The sequence below is a fragment of the Astyanax mexicanus genome, chromosome 10, assembly GCF_023375975.1.
Source record: "Astyanax mexicanus isolate ESR-SI-001 chromosome 10, AstMex3_surface, whole genome shotgun sequence".
Taxonomy (NCBI): Eukaryota; Metazoa; Chordata; class Actinopteri; order Characiformes; family Acestrorhamphidae; genus Astyanax; species Astyanax mexicanus.
The window spans coordinates 9,811,640-9,838,577 of record NC_064417.1 but is presented as its reverse complement, the minus strand read 5'-3'; the positions used below and the strand labels follow the sequence as shown (position 1 = coordinate 9,838,577).

The 26,938-nt window shown below is 38.0% G+C and overlaps 1 protein-coding gene across 11 annotated transcripts in view; it reads left to right on the top strand.

The window, feature by feature from the left end:
- The window catches only part of akap13 (A-kinase anchoring protein 13), a 168,874-nt gene that overhangs the window by 129,121 nt on the left and 12,815 nt on the right, over nt 1-26,938 (top strand). For all 11 annotated transcript variants that reach the window (XM_049484314.1, XM_049484320.1, XM_049484317.1 and 8 more), the window contains 17 exons: nt 2,950-3,100; nt 10,965-11,032; nt 11,141-11,198; nt 12,524-12,677; nt 12,989-13,098; nt 14,968-15,114; nt 16,627-16,880; nt 16,968-17,093; nt 17,242-17,359; nt 19,453-19,704; nt 20,075-20,151; nt 20,870-21,051; nt 24,292-24,374; nt 25,274-25,456; nt 25,731-25,895; nt 26,005-26,075; nt 26,655-26,699. In XM_049484314.1, coding sequence (XP_049340271.1) covers nt 2,950-3,100; nt 10,965-11,032; nt 11,141-11,198; nt 12,524-12,677; nt 12,989-13,098; nt 14,968-15,114; nt 16,627-16,880; nt 16,968-17,093; nt 17,242-17,359; nt 19,453-19,704; nt 20,075-20,151; nt 20,870-21,051; nt 24,292-24,374; nt 25,274-25,456; nt 25,731-25,895; nt 26,005-26,075; nt 26,655-26,699 — 2,244 coding nt within the window. The remainder of the gene's footprint in view (nt 1-2,949; nt 3,101-10,964; nt 11,033-11,140; nt 11,199-12,523; nt 12,678-12,988; nt 13,099-14,967; nt 15,115-16,626; nt 16,881-16,967; nt 17,094-17,241; nt 17,360-19,452; nt 19,705-20,074; nt 20,152-20,869; nt 21,052-24,291; nt 24,375-25,273; nt 25,457-25,730; nt 25,896-26,004; nt 26,076-26,654; nt 26,700-26,938) is intronic.

Below are 26,938 nucleotides of genomic sequence, written 5' to 3'. Positions count from 1 at the left end.
GATGAATATTGATGAGAGGATGGTTTTGCAGTTATGGGAAGTGCTGTGCACGTCTGCAGTCGCTCATGTTTGGTAATGGGTCTGTTTTTAGATGCTAGGAAATTGCTGATGATGCTTTTTTAATGTGTGTTTACACTACCTTCCTGTAGGTGCAGCTAAAGCAGCTTTTTGATTGATTGTGCTTTATAATTGTAATTTATATATAGTATCAGTCAAATGTCTGGAAACACTTTCTCATTATTTTTTTAAAAATAATTTATTTTATGTATTTTCTACAATGTAGATTCATATTAAAGACATGAAAACAATTAAGGGTTAAGTGTTTGCCCTCCACAATCCCCTGACTTAGACCCAACTCAGTAGTATAGCTTTAGTGTCTTTAATATTAAATTTACAATGTAAAAAATTGCAAAAAAGGCAGAAAACACTTGTGTAGAAGACTTGTGTCGCATTCTTGCGGTGTTCCTAATAAATTGTCCGAATGTGGCTACAGATCATGGCAGCAGTGTCAAAGAAAAAAAAATGCTAAAAACCTGTTTGTGACCAAAAGCATGCTCTTTTTTCAGCAATCTGGAGTGAATCCTCAGTGATGAGCTCAGCAACAGTCTGAACTAATTCATAGCTCTGAGATCCTGGCTGGGATTAAAGTGAAACTTAATGTGAAGCATTGCTCTGTTGCGCACGCATGCCACTTACACAGCGCAACCCGTTCAGACAGATGTCACATTAAAAGATTCTGTGAACAGCCTAAACTAAAAATCAAATTTGGTCAGAAAATCAGATTTGGGCCATTTTTACCTGCTGTGTGAACATAGCCTAAGAGCTGTGGCAAGACAACATCTCAAGATGTTATCGGTATCATTTAAATATCTGCCTGAGACTTGACTGCATGCTGGGTTTAACATCAATCTGGATTTTTGAGCCGAAGTGTATTAACATGTATGATAAGGAAGCTTTCTGAATATGGTTTTAATGTTCCTAAATGATATTTTTTCAGTGTGCTGTGTGCAGGATTTAGTTTCCCCTTGGGTTCATGAATTGGATTTAATGTAAAACAGTGACAGACATTACAACTGAGACTTGCTGGCAACCTTTCCACTGCTGGTGTTCCTCCAGACACTGTTCCTGTGGTTAAGCACCTGTTACACTGTTCTGTGTGTTTTTGCAATTGTTTTTGTCCGTGTGTCTTTCCTCTGTTTGTCTGTGGGAGTGCCGCTAGAGCTGAGACTATACACAGTTGTGTAATTCTGGCTGAACTGACTGTGTTTGGCACGGGGGGCTGACCGATTTCTCAACATCTCACCACAGAAACACTATGAGCTCTACACTCAGTGTGGGTGTTTTGGATAGGGCTGTATCAGTCATTAATCAAACGAAATCAGCTCAGAAAGTGGTGAGAAGTTTTAAAACACTTGGAGTGATGACCCAGAAGAGTCTCATTTTCTTTTTTAATTATTTTACCATGTTGCAATGATGACTTAAGGCTAAGTTATGTTTCTGCGTGAAATCTACTCCATAGCTGCATATCCTATACTGTAGTTTATGCAGTAGTCTGTTGCACATCTCCACAGAAATATAACCACAGATTCTGTATTGGTTGATGCAGAAGTGTACTGTATCTATTGTCTTTAACTGTCACTTCAACATTCAGCTTTGCATTCATTTAGATTCATTTACATCCTTTTGTAAACTACGATATCATACATGCTGTGGACTCTCAGAACCGAGTCTACTGATGCTGGTAGCAGACTGCTTGGTATCTTGGTATTTTACAGCTTTCTCCAATGCGTTGTATGTTTCTCTGGTTCTAAAAGGCATCATGTTTTTTTTTTTGCCGCTGTTTTAAAGAAAGTTGCTGCACTTTTAAAGGTGTCATTTCACTGGTATTTCAAGGTATTTGCTCTTTTTACAGTACAGTAGTTCACTCTGAATTGTATACACATCCTGCACATAAAATTTTTCCTCCCCCCACTGCCTGCATTAGCCAAAAAAAATAAAAAATTGCAAGAAAAACGAGTAAATCAGGAAAAAACCCCGGACTGACATCAACCAATGAATTAGGATTCATGGCCCTGCCCACTGCAGAGCTGTGGAGGGAGCATCACAGTGCTGTTAGTCAGTCTGAGGCCAGACATTTGCATGTTATGAATATTCATGATTGCGAGCCGAAATCCTGTTGTTCGTCCACTCCTCCAATGAAGGACGTTTTTAAACAGCGTTTTGAAGATGTTAGGGTTTCTGAACTGTGAGAATCGACTTTAAAAATTTATTCGAAATCTATGTTTACTTCCATTGATATTAAGAAGTTGTTTGTTGTACCCTATTTATTTGTGCATTTCTTATACATCAACTTGACCTTTTTTTTTATTTTTGTTCATTTCTTTTAACCGCTGTGTACTTTTGTACTGTATATATTGGCCTAAACTGTCACTTCAAAGTTCAGCCTTCAGTTTCAAGCGGAGTTGTTCTCATACTGTTATCATACATGCTGTGGACTCTGAGAACTGAGTCTTCTGATGCTGGCAGCAGACTGCTTTGTATCTGTCTGTTTGCCTGTCTGTCTGTCCAAACTTTGTTGATGGCATTAGTGAGCAATCCTGATGTCCAGTAATGTGCAGGTCCTTAAAGACACAGTGTTGTATTTGGAGAGGGTTTTGCAGATGTTTGAAGATATTGGAACATCTGAACTGTGAGAATTAATTTAGTGTTTTTGATATTTATGAGCACCTCCTTATGGATTTACATGACATACCAGCATCTGCGATAAATGTTGTTTACGGCAATTCGTATACTAATAAAAAAATATATATAGAAATCTATGGAAATTTTTAACAAACAAACACCAGAAGAAAATCCAAATCAAAAATCCATTTAATTCTCTAATTTATCAATATAAAAATATATATTTTATAAATTTACCTGATCTTTGTTTTTCTGTTTTGTGTGCAGGAAAAGGATCGAGAAAAGAATAAGGATGGAAAAGAGAAAGAGAAGAGGAGTTCCAGTGGGCATCTGTTCAGCTCTGTCTCTACAGTGCCCCCTAGCCCCTGCCTTCAGTGCAGCAAAACCATCAACACTAAAGACGCCCTGCAGTGTGCAAGTATGTAAACACCTTCGTCTCTTTCTCTTTCTGTCAATTTTTCTTTTTTTCTCTCATTCCATATGTCTCTCTCTCTCTCTCTCTCTCTCTCTCTTTCTCACACTCTGCACCAAAAAAAAAACTCCTCCTCTTCCTCTATAAAGCGGGTGTCTGTGGCTGAGTTGGGTGCCGCAGCATTGCAGGTTATCGATCTGATTGGTTTAAGTTGGCAGGGTAAATGTTTCCTGTGTGGTTTCTGGTGAAGCAGAGGGAATCTGTGGTGTTCAGTTTGATTTCACTTTAAATTTATTATTAAAGGAATACTTTGGTATCGTGACTGACCTCACGAGTTAGCCCAAATTCAGTCGATCAAACAAGAAAAGTTTGGTATCTGATGTGCGCTTCTTTAGTTTACAACAGGCTAATTCTGTAAATAGACTAATACTGTAAACGCTGGACTTAGGCTGTCATCAAACTCATCTCTGTGATCATTTGTTTTTGCTATTTAAACAATTGTAGGAGATTTGAAGGGGTATGGATACTTTTTCAATTCACTGTACCTGTAGAGAAGTACAGTACGAGTCAAATATTTGAACTGACCTTAAAACTAAAATCATTAAGAAAATGTTTTATATTTTAAAATCTTTCAAAGTAGCACCTTTGCTTAGATGACAGCTTAACACATCTTAGCATTTTCTCAGTCAGCTTTATCAGATAGAGTCACCTGGAATTCGGGCTTTCAGTTAACAGCTGTGCTGAACTTGTCAAGAGTTAATTACATAAATTTCTTGTCTCTTAATGTGTTTGAGAGCATCAGTTGTAAAGTTGTAAAGAGGTAGAGTTGGTATACAATGAATAATTACCTATTTGAGTAATGTTCTAATACATATTATGGTAAGAACTACTTAACTACGTAAAGAAAAAAATATTTTAATAAATGAAGGTTGAATCAATTCGAAAAATTATCAAGTAAGTGCAGTCGCAAAACCCCCTCCAAGTTCGTCAGTTGCCAGCCTCAAAAACCTTCATAGTTTAAATTACTTAAGTATTAATTTATATATAAAAAAAATATTTACAAAAAATTAATAAATCAATAAAAACTTAGAATGGGAATGTGTGTCCAGACTTTTGACTGGTACTGTATTGCCAGTAGAATATGACTCTCTTGAGTAGATAAGCATTAACCTGTTGACCCCATGCCTAATGCCAGGTGTAGACTAGAGGGCTATGGCTCTGAATGCAATCAACTCCTCACAGCAGTGATCTAAAGACACAGTAAAGAATTATTCCTCCTAAAGCAGAGTGACCTTGAAAATTTGCAGTGCAAAGCGAACAGCAAAAACACACTGAAAGTGACGTTTTAAATCCTAATTTATAATATATAAGTCCAGCTTAGTTTCATTCTAACTTCCCCTGAACATGAATAAATCTCTTAAAGCAAGGTCATCAAAGAGCACGTTTATGGGTACGTTTAGCAGTTTACGTTTAGCAGGACGAGCGGGACAGCGAGTGTGTTGTGTAAATAAAGCAGCACGGTACTCTCTAACAGTGCAGATCAAATGAACAGTGTCTCAGAATCAGGATTACCACAGAGATGTTCAGAAACAGAGGGAATGAGACGAGTTCCAGGAGATTCTTCACTCAGTTCCAGTCTCCTTATCCTGTATGTATCTTTCTGATTTTGTGTAATGTGCTAGGTTTTCTTTTCACAGAAGGAAAATGAAAGTAATGAAAGTTTAGTGAGCTGGATTGATTCTCTCTTTATTTTAAATTGACCACCAGTAAGTTTATGAGTGGCTAGTTCAACTGAATTTAAAGTAATGTTAAAATAGTCTGTAAATTGTGAGGAAAGAGATGAGCTGTTCTCAAAAATAAACTGTTCTGCTTCACTTTCTGTTTATTATTAAATAATTATTAAACTCTTGTGGAAAAAAAGTGTCAATTGGATTGGTCAAGTTTGATATTGCCTAAAAATAAGAAAACACAAAAAGCATATGACTGTTGTTTATGGCTGATAAAAAATAGCAGTGATTTAAGAGGAAAGTATTTTATATTATATTCAAGCAGTAAAACCAGCCCCAAACAATCCTAATTCTAAATACGTAATAGAAAACAGTTAACATTTTAACATCCACAAATTGTAGAGCATTTCTTTCCAGTTTTGGGAGTTAGATATTTTGCTGAGTAAAAAAACTCAATAATATGACTGCACATCTATGCTATACTTATAGCCTGTAGCCTTTATTAATAAGAAGTCAGTTTTATATTAAGGTAAAAATATCATCACTTACCGATTGTGGACAAGCTCTGAAAGATGGAGATTAGTTCAGTGAAGGAAGCCTTTTCTTGGAAACCTTTTTTTTAAATTGCTTTATTTACATTTTTTTTATTAGGCATATTAAATTAGCTTAACCACCTTTGCCATTATGCTAAAATCCTAAAAAGCCGAGGGTGTAGGATATTTTTCCACAGCTGGACATGCAGCATCATGAGGAGAGGATTTAGGCAAGCAAATAAATTTTGCCAAGAAAAAAAACAAAAAAATAACTGACAGTTATTTTTAGAAAGGTAATGATATCTGACCTGAGCTGCTTCAGTTCACAACAGAGGCTAGGCTAATGTTGCTAACTAACATTGGCTAGCAGTTTCACCTCGGCACACTCTTTGCTATCACTGCAAAGTTTTTTTTATTTAAAAAGGATTTTTACTCTCAAAATTTCTCTAAATTAAGTTAAATAAAGCATTCAGCATCACTTATGACGCTTGGTATCAGTTTATTTATTATATTGCCTCTTCACAAACTCAGCTGAAACATATGAGCTGTACAGGGCCATTTAAGAATGTTAGCTGAGCAAACACAGCTTTAGCATTTGTTTGTTTACCAAAAGTCTGTCTGTCTTTCGTTCAGCTAAGTTTGTGGAATCACGTAGTAAACTTAAGTGTTAAAAAAACTAAATAATTTAGTTTCTCTTATCTGGGGTGCTGATAGCTTGCGGTTTCTGAGGCTGATAACTCTGATTAAGTAATCCTGTGCAACAGAGGAAACTGTTGGTCTTCCTATCAGGGGGCGTTCCTGATAAGAACCAGTTTCATCATTATGTTTTTTTTTTTGGTCTTTTAAAGTTCTTAAAATGTTACAAATTGACTGGCCTTCATTTCTTAGTCATTAGTTTCTTTATTTAGTTGAGTAGTTCTTGTCATAGCATGGATTAAAACATCACTCAAATAGAGCTATACACTGTATACCTGTAACTCTACCTCTTCACTACTTTACAACTGATGCTCTCAAACACATTAAGAGGCAAGAAATTCAAGTAATTAACTCTTGAAACATTTAGCACAGCTGTTAACTGAAAGCCTGAATTTCAGATGACTCTCCCTCATGAAGCTGAGAAAAACAAAGATGTGCAAAACTATTTTACTAAATAATCACAAATGTGTTTCTTCATAGTTTGAATGACTTTAATATTAATCTACAATGCAAAATATATTAAAGTAGTAAACAAAACAAAAAAAAAATGTCCAAACTTCTGACTGGTACTGTAAGGTTACCATCTCAGTGTACAGTGTAGTCTTTGTTTGGTCAGAACAGATGTTTAACATTAAAAGCTGATCACTGGATTTAATCAGTAGCTGAGACTGGGCTTGGATCATTAAAATGTCTTAAAAGTGGTTTAAAATCTTTTCCACCTCTGTGTCTCGCTGAATGCCTGGCCTCGCCTCTCCTTCAGAACTGCTGTTGTTTGGTGGCTTTTTGTGGAACTTCCCTTTTTTGTTGTGTTGTCATGTGTTTCCGAAGAGATGTAAATACTGCAGACATGTCTTTAACCAAGACGGTGCTCTCGTTCTTCCGCTCGCACCAGATCAGAGAGCTTAAAATATGGGGTTTTAAAATTGATGAGATTTTTATACACCCAGCTGATACTTGCCTTAATATGTGTGATGCATGCAGTAAGCAATAGGCTTTTTTACTGTATGCTCTTGTTAACCTCTTCATAGGTCAGCTATTTAAATTTTTTTGCCTTATATAACAGGCCTACATCTGTAGGATTTCTATTCAAACATTACATCAAAAAATATTTTGTATTTAATATAAATAATATAAAATAAATTGTAGTGAGTTTTTAATTATTAAAGTAAATCTGCAACTGTCAAAATATAAGGAATAAAAGTCGCTTTCTAGAGTTTATTTCAAACCCAAACCATACCGTGATTTCTCTCTTTTTTTCTTTGGGCCCTGTCAGGTTAGACTCAAGAAAATGTTTTGTGTTGTAGGCCTGCGTATTTAATGCTATTTTTTTTATTGTATATAAAACTATGGCGGGATATTACACCCGGGTCCTGAAAAAGATTGAGAGGGCTTCTCCTAGCTGTCAGCTGATGGACTGTTTGTTATGCTAATCTCGCTAACACTAGCTAGCTTGCTGTTCCACGCAGAGAATTGCTGTGCTTTTAGTAACAAACAATATTATATCGTTTTATGTTGTCTGTTGAATCATCACAAGTGTTTTTAAGTTGATGCAGTTCATGAAACATGCGAACTGGAGGTTTAATTTAAACCGGTAGACCTGATGAACCGGTACACCACCCAGCACTAGTTAAAAAAAAAAAAAAACTCTTTGATGGTATTTTTTTTTTTATCCTTCAGTTCAGAAGAAACAGTGAAGAGTTAGGTGTGAGAATTGGTGTTAGTGTGCAATACTGTGGTGTGTGTGTGTGTGTGTGTGTGTGTGTGTGTGTGTGTGTGTGTGTGTGTGTGTAATAAAGTGTTAGACACTGAAGTAAAAGTCTGACAGATTGCGCAGCAGCTGCGTTTCCACTCCACTCAGCTTGCAGTTGCAATGCATTGCATCACTCTGCGCACACACACACACACACACACACTGGATCAGCACGAAAACAGTCATACACACATCCTGTCTCAATACTGCCTTTTAGTCTGTCTGTCTCTCTGTCTTTCTGCATCTACTGTCTACTTTGCATGCTGTCTCTCTCATTTTCTCTCTCACTCTCACTTACCCTCTCACTCTTCCTTTCACATGCTCTCTCTCTCTCTCACACTTTTTCTCTCTCTTACTAACTTGCTTTCTCTCACTCTCTCTTACTCACTTTCTCTCTCTTACTTTCTCACACTTTCTCTCACTCTCTCAAACTCTGTCTCTCTCTCTTTCTATCTCTCTCTCTTTCAAACTCTCTCTCTCTCACACTCACTCTCTCAAACTCTCTCTCAGTTCAGTTCAGTTAAGAAGTGCTTTATTGGCATAAATGTAATTACATACACTATTGCCAAAGCAATTAATAATACAAGTAAACAGATATAATAAACAAATACTGCTACTACTACTAATAACAAAAATAAAATTCATAAATAAACCTACAGATTAGAGAGAACAAAAACAGTAATATAAAAAGGTTGAGTTATTAATAAAGAAAAGAAGTAAAAGTAGTCATAAAATCATGTTAAAGTTACATTAATAGAAGTGAAAGAGGTAACGTTAATATATTAATATCAATATAATAGTACAGAACAGATATTAGTACAGATATTAGTGATGATTGGTGGATGGTCTCACTGGTTGTCTCTCGCACTCTCTCACTTTCTCCAACTCTCTCTCTGTTACTTTCTCTCTCACTCTCTCCAACTCTCTCAAACTCTCTCTCTCTCTTACTTTCTCTCTCTCTCCCTTCTCTCTCTCTTTCTCTCATGTATCAGCTGGTTAACAGTTGGTAAGCTCATGTCAGCAGGATGAGTAATGTTGGGTTGTTGGTGTAAGGTTGATGAGTCATGGTGGGTTATTGAATGGAAGCTCTGAAGCTGGTGAGATGTGTCTCTGAGGTGACCTCTGTTCCTGTACTGAGAGCAGACGCAGTAAATCCACAGTCTGAGGGTCAGCGCTCCTCTCCCCAGATCATAAACACACAGAAATGTAGGTTAATTATCCTCACTGACCCACATCATCCAGCCTGTTCTCTTTACTCAGTACACACACACACACACACACACACACACACACGTACACACACTCCTAGATTACACCTCCCTGCTGCTGTTTTGAGAGGAGCCCCTGAAGTACGCATTGTTTTGGTGGTGTGGTGGAGCAGGGACGCAGGGTGTGGGTGGAGAAGGTGTGGTGTTCTGTGATGTTCTTGGTGTGGTTCTCTGAGGTGGGCCTTGTTTGTACTGCATGTTGATTGTGTCTCTGGGTCGGTACTGGGTGTGGCAAAAAGGCCTTTACACCATATGCGCAAAACATCATATTATTTTAATTATTTTATACAAATCATTTATATACTAAATATATATATATATATATATATATACTATTATTATTTACAGTATATACTATACATAATTATGTATAGTAAAATGAGGCAGCACTGGCAGAGCTGTTAATTTAAGCCCAGTTTTTTGATGTATTTATTTCAATATATCTGTTGTATTGTTTATTGTCCGCGTAGTAAATGGAGTGTCACGGCTGCTAGCACTGAATGCTGCACATGCTGCACTCTTATATGTACATAGCATGAAGCAGCAAAGACAGAGTTTGTTCTTAGCAGGATATTATCTGAGTGATAGATCAGATTAAACTGTGCCTTATCAGCAGTTTAGCTCAATTAAAAAAAAGTTACCACAAGTGAACCGCTCCAGGGGAAAAAAAAGCTGCATGTTGGGCGGGGCGGGGCAGATATATATATTAGGGGTGTCACGACTTTGTAAATCCTCGATTCGATTTTATTTCCGATTTTAGGGTCACGGTTCGAGATTTTCTTTTTTTTTTGTACAGCAGAGAGGTCTATGCCAGTTTTAGATTAGTCTATGGTCAGTCATTGGTTTGATTCATCAAATTTACAATATCTTATTTCAAAAGGTGGGCTCGATATAAGCGATGCAAAGTGATACAAGTGATCTGTAATACACCACATTAGGCACTAATAGTCACATTTAAATAATTTAATTAAGATATACATGTAATGTCATCTAGTGGCTTTTTTGGTAGCAGCAGTGTGCACTAATAAAACAGCAATGTAAATAATAAAAAAAATACAGAAACAGTCATGTACAAAATAATAGAACAATTAGAGCCTTAAAAAACTGAACTCTATCCTACTATAACAGTTAAACATGAAAAATAAGACTTAGTCCCTGAGAATGACAAGTTCTTTCTTTAACAAAGATATATTATTAACTTTATCTGAGAGAAAGATGCTCTGTAAGGTACCAAAACTATTAATATATTTGAGGCCAGAACGTTCTTTAAGAACGAGGAATCTATTTGACTTCGTTGCTCGAGACCATGACATAGATAGATAGATAGATAGATAGATAGATAGATAGATAGATAGATAGATAGATAGATAGATAGATAGATAGATAGATAGATAGATAGAAAGAACTTTCTGTCATGAGCTCTGTCTCAGCACCTCTGCACAGTTCTAACTGGGGTAGTTTCTCTAGAACAGAGCATTTCATCACAGACCCAGCATGAATGACAGTGTTTACCTTTTAAACTTGTGGCTGTACAGAGAGTTGCCTGTTAACTGTATCAACCACAGTAGTTACATTAAGCGCTGGGTTCAAATTGAGAACTGAAGAAACAGAATTTCATCCAGCGTTAGATGTGCAGTTACATCTCAGCACTGCTGATCAGAAAATAAACACTATATTACCCTTCACTGATTTAAACCAGAGCAGTTTTATGGGATGTTTGTTATGCTCATTATATTGTGTGGGCTGTAAAAATCCAGAGGACAAAGGCTTTGACTTCCTGTGGTCATATGACTGGAACATTTTAGCTGGAGTGTGAAACCAGTTCTTCAGTTGGAGGTGAGAGGAGCTGCTGTGGGTTTGTGTTTATAAATGTATATTGTTTTCTAATATTTTCAGACTGCAGTGCTCATATCCATAAGGGCTGCAGGGAGGGGCTGCCTGTGTGCGCAAAAGTCAAGATGAAGGCAAGTTAATCAAGTTGTATTCTGTGTAGATGTGTGTGTGTGTGTCTGTTATGATAGTGTTTGACTGAACTGATAGCGTGACTTTCTTTTCTTTTTTACTCTTGATAGCAGCAGCAAACTGTTCCTGATTCAGCTTCAGGCCCTGGAGTCCCCCTGAGGAGTAAATGTAGGTTTTTAGTTGTACATTGTTCATATTTAGTTCATATGTTAACATTCATTAAGAAAGTTAATTAGTAATACATACATTTATAGTAGTATCTACTGTGAATTATTCCACATTCACTATGAATCATTTAATAATAATACTAGTGCATCTCAAAAAATGCCATAGAAAAGATACTTTATTTTAGTAATTCAGTTTAAATTGTGAAAATCATATATTATATAGATGTATTACACATAAAGTGATCTATTTTAAGTTTTTATTTATTCATTGTTGGTGATTATGGTTTACAGCCAATGACAACCCAAAAATTAGTAAATTATAAAAAATTATAATATTATTTAAGACCAACTGCTACTTTTGGCAGTGTGCCAAAGAGTGGACCAACACCAGCAGATGACATGACTCTCCAAACCATCACTGATTGGTGGAAACTTCACACTAGATCTCAAGCAGTTTGGACTGTGTGTCTCTCCACTCCTCCTCCAGACTCTGCTCCCTTGATTTACAAATGAAATGTAAAATTTACTGATGATCAGTGATGGTTTGGAGACGCATGTCATCTGCTGGTGTTGATCCACTGTGTCAAAATCTTACAGCACTTCATGCTTTCCTCTGCTGACAACGTTTATAGGGATATGGATTTCATTTTCCAGCAGGACTTGACACACTGCCCACACTGCCAAAATTGACCATCTATTGACAATACCTGCTTTATCAATCATGGGGGGATTGGGGGGAGTTTGGTAGGGGTTTGGAGCCTATGCCAGCCGGCATCGCCCAGAAGGAGCAGTATACACCCTGGACAAGTTGCCAAACCATCGCAGGGCAGACAGACACATAAACACATTCACTCACACACACTAATACCCAATTGGCCTGAATGTGCCATCTTTGGACTGTTGGAGGAAACCAGGGCACCTGGAAGAAACCTACGCAGACATGGGGAGAATGTGCAAACTCAATTATATAATATTCTAAATTTCTGAGAGCCATAATCATCAGCAACATTTTTAACTGAATTCCTGAAATCTGTAGTCAATTTTCAATTATATTAATTTTTTTGCAGATGCACTAGTACTATGACTACTATTCTGTATTATTTAGTATTCATTATGAGTCATGAGATCCAGTAACATCCACTATCGGCTGTGAATCATTCAGTCTCCACAATGGATCAGTCATTTTTTACTATAAATAAATCACCATCCAGTTTGAATTAAAATAGACTTTAAAAGACAATAGAAGCTGAAATTGATGGTGTGTTATTAAAGTTTTTTTCTTTTCTTTTTTTTTAAATATACATTGCTTTTTGTTCTTATGTTAAGCTGTAACAGTGCGAGAGCGACCATGGTCCACTGTCATGGCTCCTGATGACCAGATGCCTCCTCCTCCCATCCCCCCACCACGGAAAAGCCCCGGCATCATGGCCTTCAACACCAGCCCTCTGTCCAAGAGCATCTCCATCAGCAACATCGCAGGGTATGTGCTAATGCTAACAGAATTAACACTGATTGGGATTGATAAATAAAAAATAACCAGATTAGCTTTAAAGTGTTTTTGTATAGAACACTTTGTATAGAAATATTTATGTAGTCTAGTTGGCAATTTCCAGTGCTTACTCTACAAACTATAAAATGTTCAGTTTATTAATATCTTTATATTTAACAGTATTTTAAAACTTTGTAATGAGGCTTTGGCAGTTAATACAGATGTACTGTAATTGCACGAGCATGAGCTGGCCTGAACTGACTGTGACTTGCGTGTCTAACAGAAGCTCTTTTGTATTTCAGGCAAACAGACGATGCTCCTCTCAAAGGCCTGAAGTTTCTGTCTCAGTCCACAGACTCTCTGCACAAAGTCAGCAAAGTCAACGAGTCCACGGAGTCGCTCACTGATGAAGGTCAGCTGGCTTTTGTAATGGCGGGATAATCTAGTACTGTTTACGCTGATCTGAGAGCACTGCGGTGCACATGATCATGTTAATCATTTTAAACCTGCGAAGCTGCGCCAGATTTGATTATTATATTTATTGTATAATGTTGTCTGAATCCGTGTATCATTTGTTCTTTTAATTTTCAATTGAGAATCCAAAATGACAAAACAATTCATTATTGTTTAATTATTATTCAAGTATTGGGAATCTTAATATGAAGTATATTTATTAACTTAATACATGATAGTCCTACATTACTAAATAGTTAGGGAAATAAATAAGCACAATTCCACATTGATCATAACTTTGACACGCATAGCATGCTTCACAGTAGCACACAGACAGTCATCCTGCATCAACAAAAGATGTATTTCCTTCATTCATGACTGTCATTTAGTGTATTTATGTCCCTTTGGTCACAGAAACCAAACTGAAAGGCAGGGGAGCTGAATGCTAGGCTGTATTGTGGACATTATCTCGGTGTTATCTAACTGTAACAACAGAACATTAATTAGCAGCAGGTTAGAAATGTAGGTAACTGATGATAATCACAGCAGCCCTGTAACGGTTATGAGCAGAAAATGCCCCTTTCCTTCCCTCCGTGCTCCGTTCTTAAACTGCAGTCCAAGCAGATAGAACCACATTTTCCTCAAAATATTGCGACTTTAATCTCGTAATGTTACGACTTTGAACTAAAATGCTGTTGTATAAATTAGACTTGAAGAGAATTTACATAAAATAGGATAATACAAGTGAACATTACATAAAATAAGAATTTCTTATATTATTGAATATAGACTGAAGACACAGTAAATCAGGCTGTTAAATTCTGAAAAAGAATAAAAAAAAACAATTTGGATATTTTCCATAATGACCTTGTGAACATGGCATGTAATATAATATAGATTAAATAGTAAATAAATAGTTTTTTCATTTTCCGAATTTGGATTCTCAATCGAAAATCAAAAGAATGAATGATACACGGATTTGTCTGCTACCACACTGTTTGAATCTCACTAGAAATTTTACTTTTAAACTTTTAGAGGTTAAACCTTCCCAGACATGGATTAAGCATAGTCGCGCAAGTCGTACTTTTTCCATCGTTGCGATAAAAGGGACACACCCTAAATCAAGCTGAGTGACGCACAGTTGACGGCTCAACTACAGATCGCTAAAATAGGGCCCTTAAAGTGTAACAGTTGTATAATTATAGTAAAAACATCTCTAGGGTGAAGGTCAGTGTCTAAGTGAAATGTGTTTGTATGGTGCTTATACTTTGGCTTTTGCTGTTTTATTCAGGCATATATGGTCATAAAAGGTTACAACACTGAGAATTGTAGAGGTTTCTATTTTGTTAAACTCCTGTGAACTTTACAATAAGAAAAAAGGGCATGATAAAAATGTGATCATAAGGCCACTCCCACTCAGTGGCCATTGTCTTGCATTACCTCAGTTACTGACCACTTTATGACCACTTACTGAACACTTAAATATAAACCAATACCTTGTGCTTCCACACACTGGACAATTTATTAGAAACACCTACTATTCCTTGTTTTTACTTACTGGTCACTTTATCAGGAACACCTACCATACCATGTGCTTGTATTCTCTAGATAATAGATTAAAACTCCCTACTTTGTGCTTTTAGTCACTGGCCAATTTATTAGAAGCACCAACCGCATTGTAGTGAATTATCCACGTGTTCAGACACAGACTAGAGCTCTATCTGTTGCTGGTCACTGGTCTAATCACTAGACTAATCACTGGTCACTTTCTGATGAAGTGGCTGGGCAGTGGTAGTCTCTGACCGCAGCTCCACTCTGCCCCCTGCAGGTGCAGAACTGATGGAAGGTCAGCTGATGTGGGACTTTGAATCAGATGCAAAGGAGCTGGAGGCTGATTCCTGGAGCTCAACTATGGACAAGAAGTATCTAAAACAGCTCAAGAAGGATGTGGTCAAGAGACAGGATGTCATTTATGGTAAGAAAGAAAGCCTGAACACTTTCTTAGAAACTACAAGAAACTCATCGACTGACCGGAATCTGTACTGCAGTAAATGTCCAAATGTTTTTAGATATGACTGTTATTGAATATGTTCAACTTTTTTAAATTTAAACTATACCAACATGCACCCTGTTCAGACAGGATTAGTTTTATCTGAAGGTGGTGTAGTGTATTTTTAATACATGATTCACATGGCATACAGTACCAGTCAAAGTTTTGGACACATCAAATTCAGTGTTTTTTCTTTATTTTAAAAATGTTCTGCATTAAACAGGTTTGAACCCCCGCTCATGCAGCTTTGCCATCAAGCTGCCAGCGCTCAGAGGGAGCAAAATTGGCCCTGCTCCCTCCTAGGGTGATCCGCAGCAAAGGGGTTCTTTGAGCTGATGTATCAGAACCGAGTCACTGACCTTTCCTCCAAGCACGCTGTGTTGCTACTCGACAATGCTGCATCAGCAGCAGCTCAAAAAGAAGCGGTGGCTGGCTTCACATGTATCGGAGGAGGCATGTGTTAGTCTTCACCCTCCTGGTGTTGGGGCATTACTAGTGATAGGAGTCCTAATGAGTGGGTTGGGTAATTGGTCAGGTAAATTGGTGAGAAAGTGGGAAGAATTTGAAAAAAAATGATAGAAAATGTTCTGCATTGTAGATTAACAGTCATATAAAGTCATATAAACTATGCAGAAAAACAAACAAAAAAGTGTTAAAGCAGTATGTGTTTTATATTTTAGATTCTTTAAGTAATCACCTCTTGCGTAGATGACCACTTTGCACATCTTGGCATTTTCTCACTTAACTTTGAGGTAGACTTACCTGGAATTCAGGCTTTCAGTTAACAGCTGTGCTGAACTTCTCAAGATTTAATTACTTAAATTTCTTGTCTCTTAATGTGTTTGAGAGCATCAGTTGTGAATAGCTATTTGAATAATGTTGAAAAAACTACTCAACTAAGTAAAGCAAAAAATTACTTTAAAAAATCATTCAATTCGAAAAGTGCAGTCGAAAAGACTAACAAAACCATTTTGATGAAACTGGCTCTCATCAGGCCCATCCCAGAAAAGGTAGAGTAAGAGTTACCTGTCTTGCACAGAGTGTTTTGGTTTGTTTAACACTTTTAAGCTTCTACAGGATTTCTTATATGTTCCTTCAGAGTCTGAATGACTTCAGTATTAATTAGCAATGTAGGGACAAAAAAATTAAATAACACATTAAAATTAAATAACACATTAAATGAGAAGGTGTGTCCAAACTTTTGACTGGTACTGTAAGTGTTTATGGCTGAAGTGAGTATCGCTCAGATTTATGCACTTCTCAAATGCACCCTTAAACAACATGATGCTAAACAATCTTATAACCCATCTTCAGTAATAATGACCCTTTGTTAATGTAGTAGCTACGTGTTAATAATGCATATTTAGTTCTGTGGTTCTGGATTTGAGTAATATGTTCCAATATGTTTGTCCACATAGTGTATCTTTTCTCTTCCAGAACTGATCCAGACGGAGATGCACCACGTGCGGACTCTGCACATCATGGCTGATGTTTACAGTAAAGGTCTGCAGAAGGAGATGCAGCTGGAGACGCAGACGCTCGAAAAGATGTTCCCCGTGATGGAGGAGCTCCTGGATGTTCACACAGATTTCTTCACACACCTGCTGGAGAGGAAGAGGGCGGAGCAAGCTGAGAAAGACGTGCAGGGAGGATATATCATCCGCAGGATCGGAGATGTGCTGCTGGAGCAGGTGAGCTGCACTTTTAACACATTGAAAAAAATCACTGTGTTTTTCGCGCTCAGATTGTGATCAAAGTTCTTTTATACTGGATTTCAGGTCACGGGTTTTAATGCTGATCGAATGACGAAAGTTTATGGAAAGTTTTGCAGCCGCCACAATGAGGCTGTAAACCTGTACAAGGAGCTACATGCCAAAGACAAGCGATTTCAGGCCTTCATCAAGGTAACACACACACACACACCACCAACTAACAGGGCTTTTAGCTGTTTATGACTTAAATTATGTCACATGAGAACAGCAGACATTTAAAGGAAGATGGAAGGAAGACACAACTACACAACAGTAATTTGTTTTTGTGTTTTTGTTTCAGAAAACAATGAGCAGTAGCATCGTCCGGAGGCTGAGTATTCCTGAGTGTATTCTGTTAGTGACTCAGCGAATCACCAAATACCCAGTGTTATTGCAGAGGATCCTCCAGCACACCAAAGGTGAAAATCTCCAACCTCACCATCATGTTATTAATACACACTCATTGAAGAAAAAAAATTAAAGTAAAATGATGCATTAAAAAGGAGTTGTTGAATAATTTAAATTTTACGTGTAAATGTAATGATTATATATCTAAGTAAGTACGATATAGGGCATGCAATTGAGCATGGAGTCATACAGAATCAATCTAGCATCCTGAAGCAAGTTTGTCCACAGTTGTTGCAGCTGGGCCTGTAGATCCAGTACACACCTATATACTCCTTGTATATGTACTCCAGTCAATGATATTTCACCAAGAGGTACACTACCCAGAAGTAGCCTCTGAGACATAACTGGAACAATCGAAGTTACTTTTTAATTGTCAATGAGGTATTTTTGTTTTGATGGCAGAATATGTAGGTGGGAAGAAATTGCATTAACTCACTTGTTGCAGAGGGTAAAACAGATGGTTATAAATCAACAGCTCTTAAGATCCCAAAATGAGTACTATAGTAAGAACATTCTTACAGCTAAAATCCATCTCTACCCAGGCGATACTTTGACGATCAGGCTCTTGATGAGCTACAAGTTGCCTTCTAACAGTTGCAGGTCTCACTTTATGATCTAAAACTAGTTCTTAATTCTAAGAAATCCAAATGTATGATCTTTTCCAGAGGTAACTCTCAGATCGTCATTGTTTTCTTTGTGATTTGGAGCCCTATATTAGCGATCTATAGTGCACCGGTCAATTGTGCATAACGCAGTTGTATTTAGGGCGTATCGTTGTGTCTGGTATCGTAAGGGGGAAAAAAAATATGGCTTGCGCGGCTTAAAATGCACAAAAGGCATTTACTAATTCTCTTAAGTAATTTAATAGGGGCGCGTTTGGGCATCAAGTGAAATAATCCTATCAGCGTGTTACTTTGCCATTCCCTTTAAGAGGCAGGTGCTCTCTGACTTTGACGCGTTCGTATCTTAACACCACAGAGCTTTTTGCGTCTCAGCAGAGGATCCTGACCTGCACGTTCACGCTGTGAAGATATGCCATCAGCTCATTTAAGGGAACAGCAATGTTATTTTATTCTTTATTCTGTTTATTGTTGTGTTAAAAGCCAGGTTTGCACACTGCAACACAGGTACACCTATAGGAATGGATGATTTACTGTTCTTTAGGTTCACTTTAGTCAGTGGCGCACCTGTGTTTTCCACCCCCAAAATAGCAACACACCAGAAATTAACCTGAACACGCCTCACTTCCCGACCACCACACCCATCAGTGTAGATTTTGTTTGATTTAGACTGTTGATGGGGTGTAAGATAGCAAAGAGCATGGCAACTCACCTTGTGCAGGGTGTACAAAAAGGCCCTGGATCTCTTTATCTCTTGGAGACAGCAACACTTAATACATTTTTATTTATTAAGCTCTATTGAGTAAACTTCCATCCTATATGTGTAATCTGCTGTCTCTCTCACATCTTAACAGTTCATATAATTCTTACTCTTTCAGAACACTGCTCTACAAAGTCCCCGAGTTTAGTTTAGAAGTGGGCAGAATAGTGTTCTCCTATAATCTTCAAAGCACATTACAGCTTAATGAGTTGGTCTTAAAAACACTGTTAAAGAATCCTGTGACAGAAACATGCTATGCATTCAAACTCCCAAATGCATTTCCTTTCTTTTTTGTACTTTCATGTTGGTTCTCTGTATATTTGAAATGTCTTTATATAAATACTTTGTGATTTTTTTTTTTGTAACTGGAAATGGTGTGAGGTCTTGGTCAAGTCTCCCTCAAAAAAGAGATTTTAACCTCTAGGGACCTCCTGGTTAAATAAATAAAGAAGTGACCTACTATTACTGCACCACTCTACTTTAAGGGAGCTTTTTAGAAACACTCATTCTTACACTTATATTTATAAAGGCAGACTGCATGTCTAAGTGCTTTATTTAATATACTGTTCCTGTGACAATGGGAATGAATACCAGACCTGAGTTAACTGATGAAGAGGTGTGCCCCAATATATTTGTCTATAAACTGTATTGTAATGGTTTCTTTACTGTTCATGTCCTGAACTGTCCAGGTGCATTGTCACTAAAGTGATTTTAACCCCCTCAGAACCGGAGGAGGAGCAGGGGGACACGGCTGAAGCTCTACAGCAGGTGAAGGAGGTGATAGCAGCCGTGGATTTGAAGGTGAGTGAGTATGAGATGAGACAGAGACTGAAGGAGATTCACAGCCGCACGGACAGCAAATCCATCATGAGAATGAAGAGCGGCCAGATGTTCGCCAAAGAGGACCTCATTAGAGGGCGGAGACTTGTACATGATGGACCATTGCAGCTGAAGAACACAGCCGGGCGATTAAAAGGTGGGGAAGATGGAGTACTGTATGATACTTGATATAGGTTTCAATGGTGTGGGTGAGTGGGTGAACGGGTTGATGTGATTAATTGGTTGGGTGGGTGAATTGGGTAAATTACAGTTGAAAGCTCTGCCATAAGTATGGTGTTTTTTTGGTGTGGTTGGGTGTGTGTGTGGTTATTTCAGTGGTTGGGTGTGGGTGACTGTTGGTGAGTGGGTAGTTATGTTGGTTGGGTGTGCCTATGTGAATGCAATTGAGTGGGGAGGATTTAAGTTAGTATGGGTGGGATTCAGAGTTCTGTCTGTATTTTTATCTACTCTATTATTGGACTGAACTGTGATTGAATATGCTGTATATGTGTTGTTTGTTTCTGCAGATGTGCAGGCTCTGCTGCTGTCCGACGTGTTTGTGTTCCTGCAGGAGAAAGACCAGAAATACGTTTTTGCTTCACTGGTACGTTCAGTGCCTATGGATTACTGCAGTTATTAAGTAATCACATAAACATCCAACTCTGATTAGGAAATCTGTTTATTGGCTGGTTGAAATACATAAATCTGATTATTGTCTTCACATTGTCATTGTAAACATGTTGATTGGATTACTCACAAACTGTAATGTTCAGTAATTAGATTATGTAAGTTCATGTAAAGACACTCAGTGAATAAAAATAGTGACTGTTTTATTCTAATTGCACTAAATAATTGGCAATTCACGTATCTGTGTTAACATGCTTTTCGGCCTGAAGGTGCTAGTGGAGGAGCAATTCAGTGTTATAAAGAAAACATAAAACTTAAATAAAATATTTTAGCAATCTATAGGCGAGCCGCCTGTGGTTCAATGTAAAAATCAGGGCAAATCAAGCACTGTAGCCATGAGTTCATGGTAGCAGTGCCAGCCTGGGAGTAAAGCTAATGAAATCAGAAGACTTTCTTTTAGTGTTAGCATTATTACACAAACATTTTAGTTTTTTTCATCACCTTTGGACCAAAAGCGGTAATCTGTGCTTTTAACAATAGCTTCCATAATAAAAGGGATCAAATCACTGTTCCAATATTTCCCTGAATTTCACTCCAAACATAATTTTCTGATAATCACAAAACGGACTGTTTAATATACTTACACAGTGACATGAACACTGTTCCAAACCTGCACTGTCTGTATTTCTGTGCAGGATCAGCGCTCTACAGTCATCTCTCTGAGGAAGCTGATAGTGAGGGAGGTGGCCAACGAAGAGCGCGGCCTGTTCCTCATCACAGCGGGGATGGAGAAGCCAGAGATGGTGGAGGTTTATTCCAGCTCCAAAGTAGAGAGGAACACTTGGATCCAGCTCATCCAGAACACCATGCAGTCCATGTGAGTAATAGAAAACCAGATTCGGGCCAAGCCTCTGCCTCTGACTCTTTTAATAGAGATTATACATACATTTACTATAGCACAGTTTCTGCTGCTTTAGTTGAGGTAGAATGTTACTCAGTATCCATGCTTTTACTGAAGTTAGGTTTCTGCTATTGTAAAATAGCAAAACACCAGATTAAGTAGATATGATATTTGTGGTCCGGTATTAAATATATGTTGGCAGACTTATGCACAGGTAACCAAAACAAATGTTTGTTCATTAGTGCGGCAAACAGTAGCGCATGTCTGCTCAGGCTAAAAGGACAAATCTGGTGTGAAATGGACTTGTGTGTGGTGTAGTGATGATAATGAGTACAAACTTTTGCTGAATAGCCCACCTCTGTTGACCCCCAGCAATCTTAAATACAGAGCTTTTAGTCAATGCTCCCAACAGGCTTACAATGCTAGTGATAGGGGCATAGCATTGTCTATGTAAAGAAATCTCTATTTTTGCATAATTAACAAGCTCAAAGTAGCTCCACAATTCATTGATAGTGCATTTCCACCGACGTGGAACCGGTGCTGTTCTGGTTTGCAAACCTAGTTTTAAACTGTTCGCCGCGTTTCCACCAGCAAATTTAGGCTCTGGAACTAGAAGCTTTCATTTGCAGCAGGAGCTAAAAAATACTAGATTCTTCAGCATGAACCATGTTCACCTTCACCTGTGCAACGCCCTCTGTTGGTGACGTATGATGTGATGTTTTGATGGTTCCACTAGAACTGGTGGAAACGCGGGCTGGCTTGCTGAAAAACAACACGGTTCTTACAAGCCTGAAAAGAACTGGTTTAAGAACCTAAAAGAGTTCATTTAGTGGAAAAGCGCTATGGTAGAATTTTGAGGGCCTGTTATTTAAAACAAGGCACTGAGAGTTTGGAAAGTGCAGGGAGTTTATTAAAAACACTGTTCATACACCCAAAACCAGAGTGCTGAAATCAAGTCACGATAAGTCGACTGACGAGCATGAGCTATTAGGTAGGATTGGCGAACAGATTCTGCCATTCTTGCAATATTTACCAACCCCTGTTGCACTGTAGCAACTTCAGTTCAAAACTAAACGGCTGTAGTTTTGTTCATGCTGTGTGTATAAAGTGTTTATAATAAACTACCTTCAATTTTTTAAGTTCTCAGTTCCTTTACTTCACATTTCTTTATATGGGTAACTCTATGTCCCTATCACTAGCATTATAACCCTGTTGGGAGCATCAGCTAAAAGTGCTGTATTTCAAAACGCTGGGCTTGAATGGGGGTGGGCTATTCAACAAAAGTTTGTACTCACTTTCATGTTTTACTAAACTGCAAGTCCATTTCACATCAGAGTCCTCCTTTAATCTTAATACTAACCCTCCATACTCCAGTCACATTTGCATCACCCGTAAAAATCTTGTATCTGTGTTGCTTGCATCCACCCAGCTCCAGAATGAGAGATACAGAGGCGTTGAGTTTTAGAGCAGAGAGAGAGAGAGCAGTGGGATGGAGATATAGAGGTGCTGCCCACACACCTGACTTTCTGTATCTGCCCTTCTAATATTAAGGGTGTTTTCACACCTTTAGTTGGTTTCTATGGTCCGGATCAGTTGAGAAGTTATTTCAGATATCTAGATAGTGCGAGACAGGACTAAGTCAAAATGCCATTCTGATAAGTATAAGGAAAGAAACACAAGAGAACACAGAGCTACAGCCATAACCAATTTTTTACCAAGTATGTGTATAACCCTCAAGGGGAAATTACTAGTTGACTACAGAACCTGGGGCATTGTGACAGTTTTAAGGTCTCATGTGAGATCTTCCAGGAGAGAAGTCTTTGAGTTTATGGTAAAACCAGCTGCAGTTCTTACATACTGTTCTGTATTTTACTGCATATGATAAATTGTACATAATTCATAATCAGAGTAAAACTTTTTGATATCTATTACATGGATCTATTACATCTATTACATTGATATATATTTCAAGATGATAAGATAAAGAAATATAAAAAAAATACCTGCAGTTTTGCATTTTGTTTCAATCATATATTTCAACAAAAAAAAATGTATACAGTGTTAAAATAATGTCTCATCTCGTTCTCATTTCATGTCTTGTCACACCCCTGTTACTTAAACATGATAAAATAGATATTTTCAGTCCTCACGGAAGGAAAGCTTCGTGAGAAAAGCACTTTTAAGACTGATTATATTGATTTGTTTCGATGAGTCATTAGTTTGTGGTCTGTCTCAGTGGTTAGATAATCTCCACAGAATAAACATGAGTGTTTTCAGGAAATAGACATTAATGGATCCATTAGTAGTGCATTAGAGTTATTGGTTACACTGTCAGATTATTTTTGTCTGTTATAAGCTCACCCTTTACAAACATATTGTGATATTGCCCATAGCTAGACAAAGAGAAAAAAACTGTTTAGTGTTAGAAACACCTACATTAGACTGTAGACTAGAGGTTAGATCGGGCCCAAAAAATCCGACCCGACCCAGCCCGAGCCCGTGCACGTTCTGCCTGAGCCCGACCCAACCTGAACCATAAACTGTTATTATGAGCCCGAGCCCGACCCGCTCCGCCCCATAAACTGGCTGTTTTCGGGCTGTTTGAATGAGCGAAATAGGATCAGAATTATGTTAAATAACACTGTGACATAGAAGCATAGAACTATTATTTAATTAAAATGATTTTTAAGAACAGCAACTGTTCTGATGTGAGCTACTCACAGGTAAAGGTTTCTTTTATCTCCTCGTGCTCATATTCTAGTCCCATACATAACTCTGCAGCTCCCTCAGTGTTTTCTGTCGTATTTTGCGGCTAGCGCGAGCGCTTACAACTAACACCGCGGACCGCAAGGGGCCGCCGCGCTTGTGCCGAATCCGCTACTGAATCCGACTCCCGCTTCGCGGACAGAATCGGCACAACACCCCCCACTGTACAACTGCGGGAGTGAAAACAGCGCTTATAAATAAAATAGTTTAGTTTCACTTTCAGTTTTCGTTATTTTATTTAAAAATAAAAATATAAATAAAAAACAGTTGCCTACATCTCAGACTATTTTCTGGAGCCCGACCCGACCCGGCCCGAGGAATGTGGTGGGAAATCTCGGCCCGAACCTGGGCCTCGTGTCGGGTCGGGTTCGGGCAGAGAATCTTGTCATTTATGATACTGACCATAAATTGACAAATTGGGTGTTCTGCCCGTCTCTGATATTTATACAGAGAGAAGGAGGATGATGAAGGAATTCCGAGTGAAAACGAGGAAGACAAGAGACTCCAAGAGGTTAAAGCCAAAGAGATGAGAGGTACTTAATCCCACTGATGTACTCCTGTCATATCTATTAATACAAATATACAGTACCAGTCTAAAGTTTGAACACAACTTAAATTCTGTGGAAAAAGTGTTAAATAAATCAATGTTTTATATTTTTGAGTCTTCAAAGTAGCACGTGTTTTTGTTTGTTTAATACTTTTAAGTTACTACATGATTCCTTATGTGTTTCTTCATAGTCTGGATGACTTCAGTATTTATTTACAATAAAGGAAAATAAGTAAAATAAAATCATTGAATGACACGGTGTGTCCAGACTTTTGACTAGTATTGTATAATCTTGTGTTTTTAGAGTAACATGTTAATTTGAAAGGGTTTTGTTGGTAAAGGTTAAATTGACAGTGATATTTGAGATGATGGAAAAAAATAAGAGGCCACTTAAAATAAACAGTTTCTTAGATTTTACAGAATAAAAAAAAACTCAGGAGTATAATCAAGAGGAAGATGGATGATTACAAGCCATTAAACCAAACTGAACTGCTTGATTTTTTGCACCAGGAGTAAAGGCATAAAGTTATCCAAAAGCAGTGTGTATGACTGGTGGAGGAGAACATGCCAAGCTGCATTAAAACTGTGATTAAAAACCACCAGGGTTATTCCACCAAATATTGATTTCTGAACTCTATGAATGAGCTTGTTTTCTTACATTATTTGAGGTCTGAAAGCCTGTCAACCATTTTTCATTTTCTGCAAATAAATGCTCTAAATTACTATTTTTATTTGGAATTCATAATTGGAAAACATATACCTATACATAGCAAAATCAGTTAACTGATTCAGAAATTGAAGTGGTTTCTTTATTTTTTCAGAGCTGTATTTTGATAGTTTTAGATTTAGTGCTGGTGAGTGTAAACTCTGTCTTGCCGTTTTCAGATCAGCTGCAGAAGAAGGATGATCAGATCGTGGGATTGTTGGAGGATAAGGTGCGGTTGTTTCGGGAGCTGTGTGAGTGCAGCCCTGCCGAGGACGCCACGCTGCGCAGCAGGATGATGTTCAGGGCCACCCCTGATGAGGTCACTAAAGGAGAGCCCATCATTAGCCATGCTCTGAAGGAAGGTGTGTGTTTGTGTGTGGTATATGACTATATATTACACCTATTTAGCAATTTATATCTGTGTACTATATGCTGTATTGTGTGTGTGTGTGTGTGTGGCTGTGTTTGGTATATTACAACTATTAAGCTATTTATATCTGTGTATTGTAAACGCTGTATAATGTCTGTGTATGTGTGTATATGTACAGGTGTGTTATTTGTAGTGCAGTTGTCAAATCAGCAGTAAAGGTTTTAGTACTGTTGTATATAATATTCTGTTTGTTTGTGTGTGTGCAGTGGAGAAGCTGCAGGAGCTGGTGAACGGTAGTGTGTGTGGAGCGGTGGGTCAGCAGGTGTGTGCGGGTCAGGAGAGTGTGTGTGTGAGCTCTGTGAGCTTACCGCGCAGAGCAGAAACATTTGGCGGATTCGACAGCCATCAGATGAACAGCTCCAAGACCAAAGGTAGGAGTGTGTGTGTGTGTGTGTGTGTGTGTGTCTGCTGTGTGTGTTTATGTTTTGGAAATATGATGTGTGTGTGTCTGTGTGTTTAATCTGTGTCTTTGATCTTCAGATGGAGAGAAAGAGGAAGCGGATGAGTCAGTGGACCTCCGGAGAACTGAGTCAGACAGCGTTCTAAAGAAGGTGTGTGTGTGTGTGTGTGTGTGTAGAGAGAGAGAAAGACAGAGAGGGAAATAACTACGGTGGCTGAGAAAGCCCAGCGCAGTGCAAATTGAAAAGCGCTGCAAAAGCACAAAACACATCCATCAAAATTACAACACAGGCGCAGCAAATAGAAAAACGCGCTGCAAAAAGAAAAACGCGCTGCAAAAAGAAAAACGCGCTGCAAAAAGAAAAACGCGCTGCAAAAAGAAAAACGCGCTGCAAATAGAAAAACGCGCTGCAAATAGAACCACAACACAACGGAAGTGAGTCACAACACAACAGAATTTTCCCAGCGGACCTTTTTTCTATTTGCAGCGCGTTTTTCTAGTTGCAGTGCGTTTTTCTATTTGCTGCGCCTGTGTTGTAATTTTGATGGATGTGTTTTGTGCTTTTGCAGCGCTTTTCAATTTGCACTGCGTTGGGCTTTCTAGGCCACCGTAAATAACACATTCTGCTGGATGAAAGTGTACAGTAATTGTAGTGTAGAAGAGATGATAATGATGATGATGATGATGGTGTTTGAGATGTTTTGAGTGTAATTACTTGTTTCTTCCACAGGGAGGCAATGCAAACCTGCTGCTACTGCTCAAGAGAAACAGTGAGGTAAATAGAAGCTGTAAATAGAATCGTCTTAAATCCACATTATTTTATTTTAAGATTTTTTTATAACTCCAAATATCAAAAAGGTACAAAGCAACAACCCTGCACATGGTCAGTGTCATTTATCTGGGAAATGGACCAGCCGAATTAAGAAACCAGGATAGGTATTTGTTACAGATACTATTAGCAGGTAGTAAAAAAGCAATAACTAAAAAGTCCCCAACTCTTTCTGATTGGGTTGA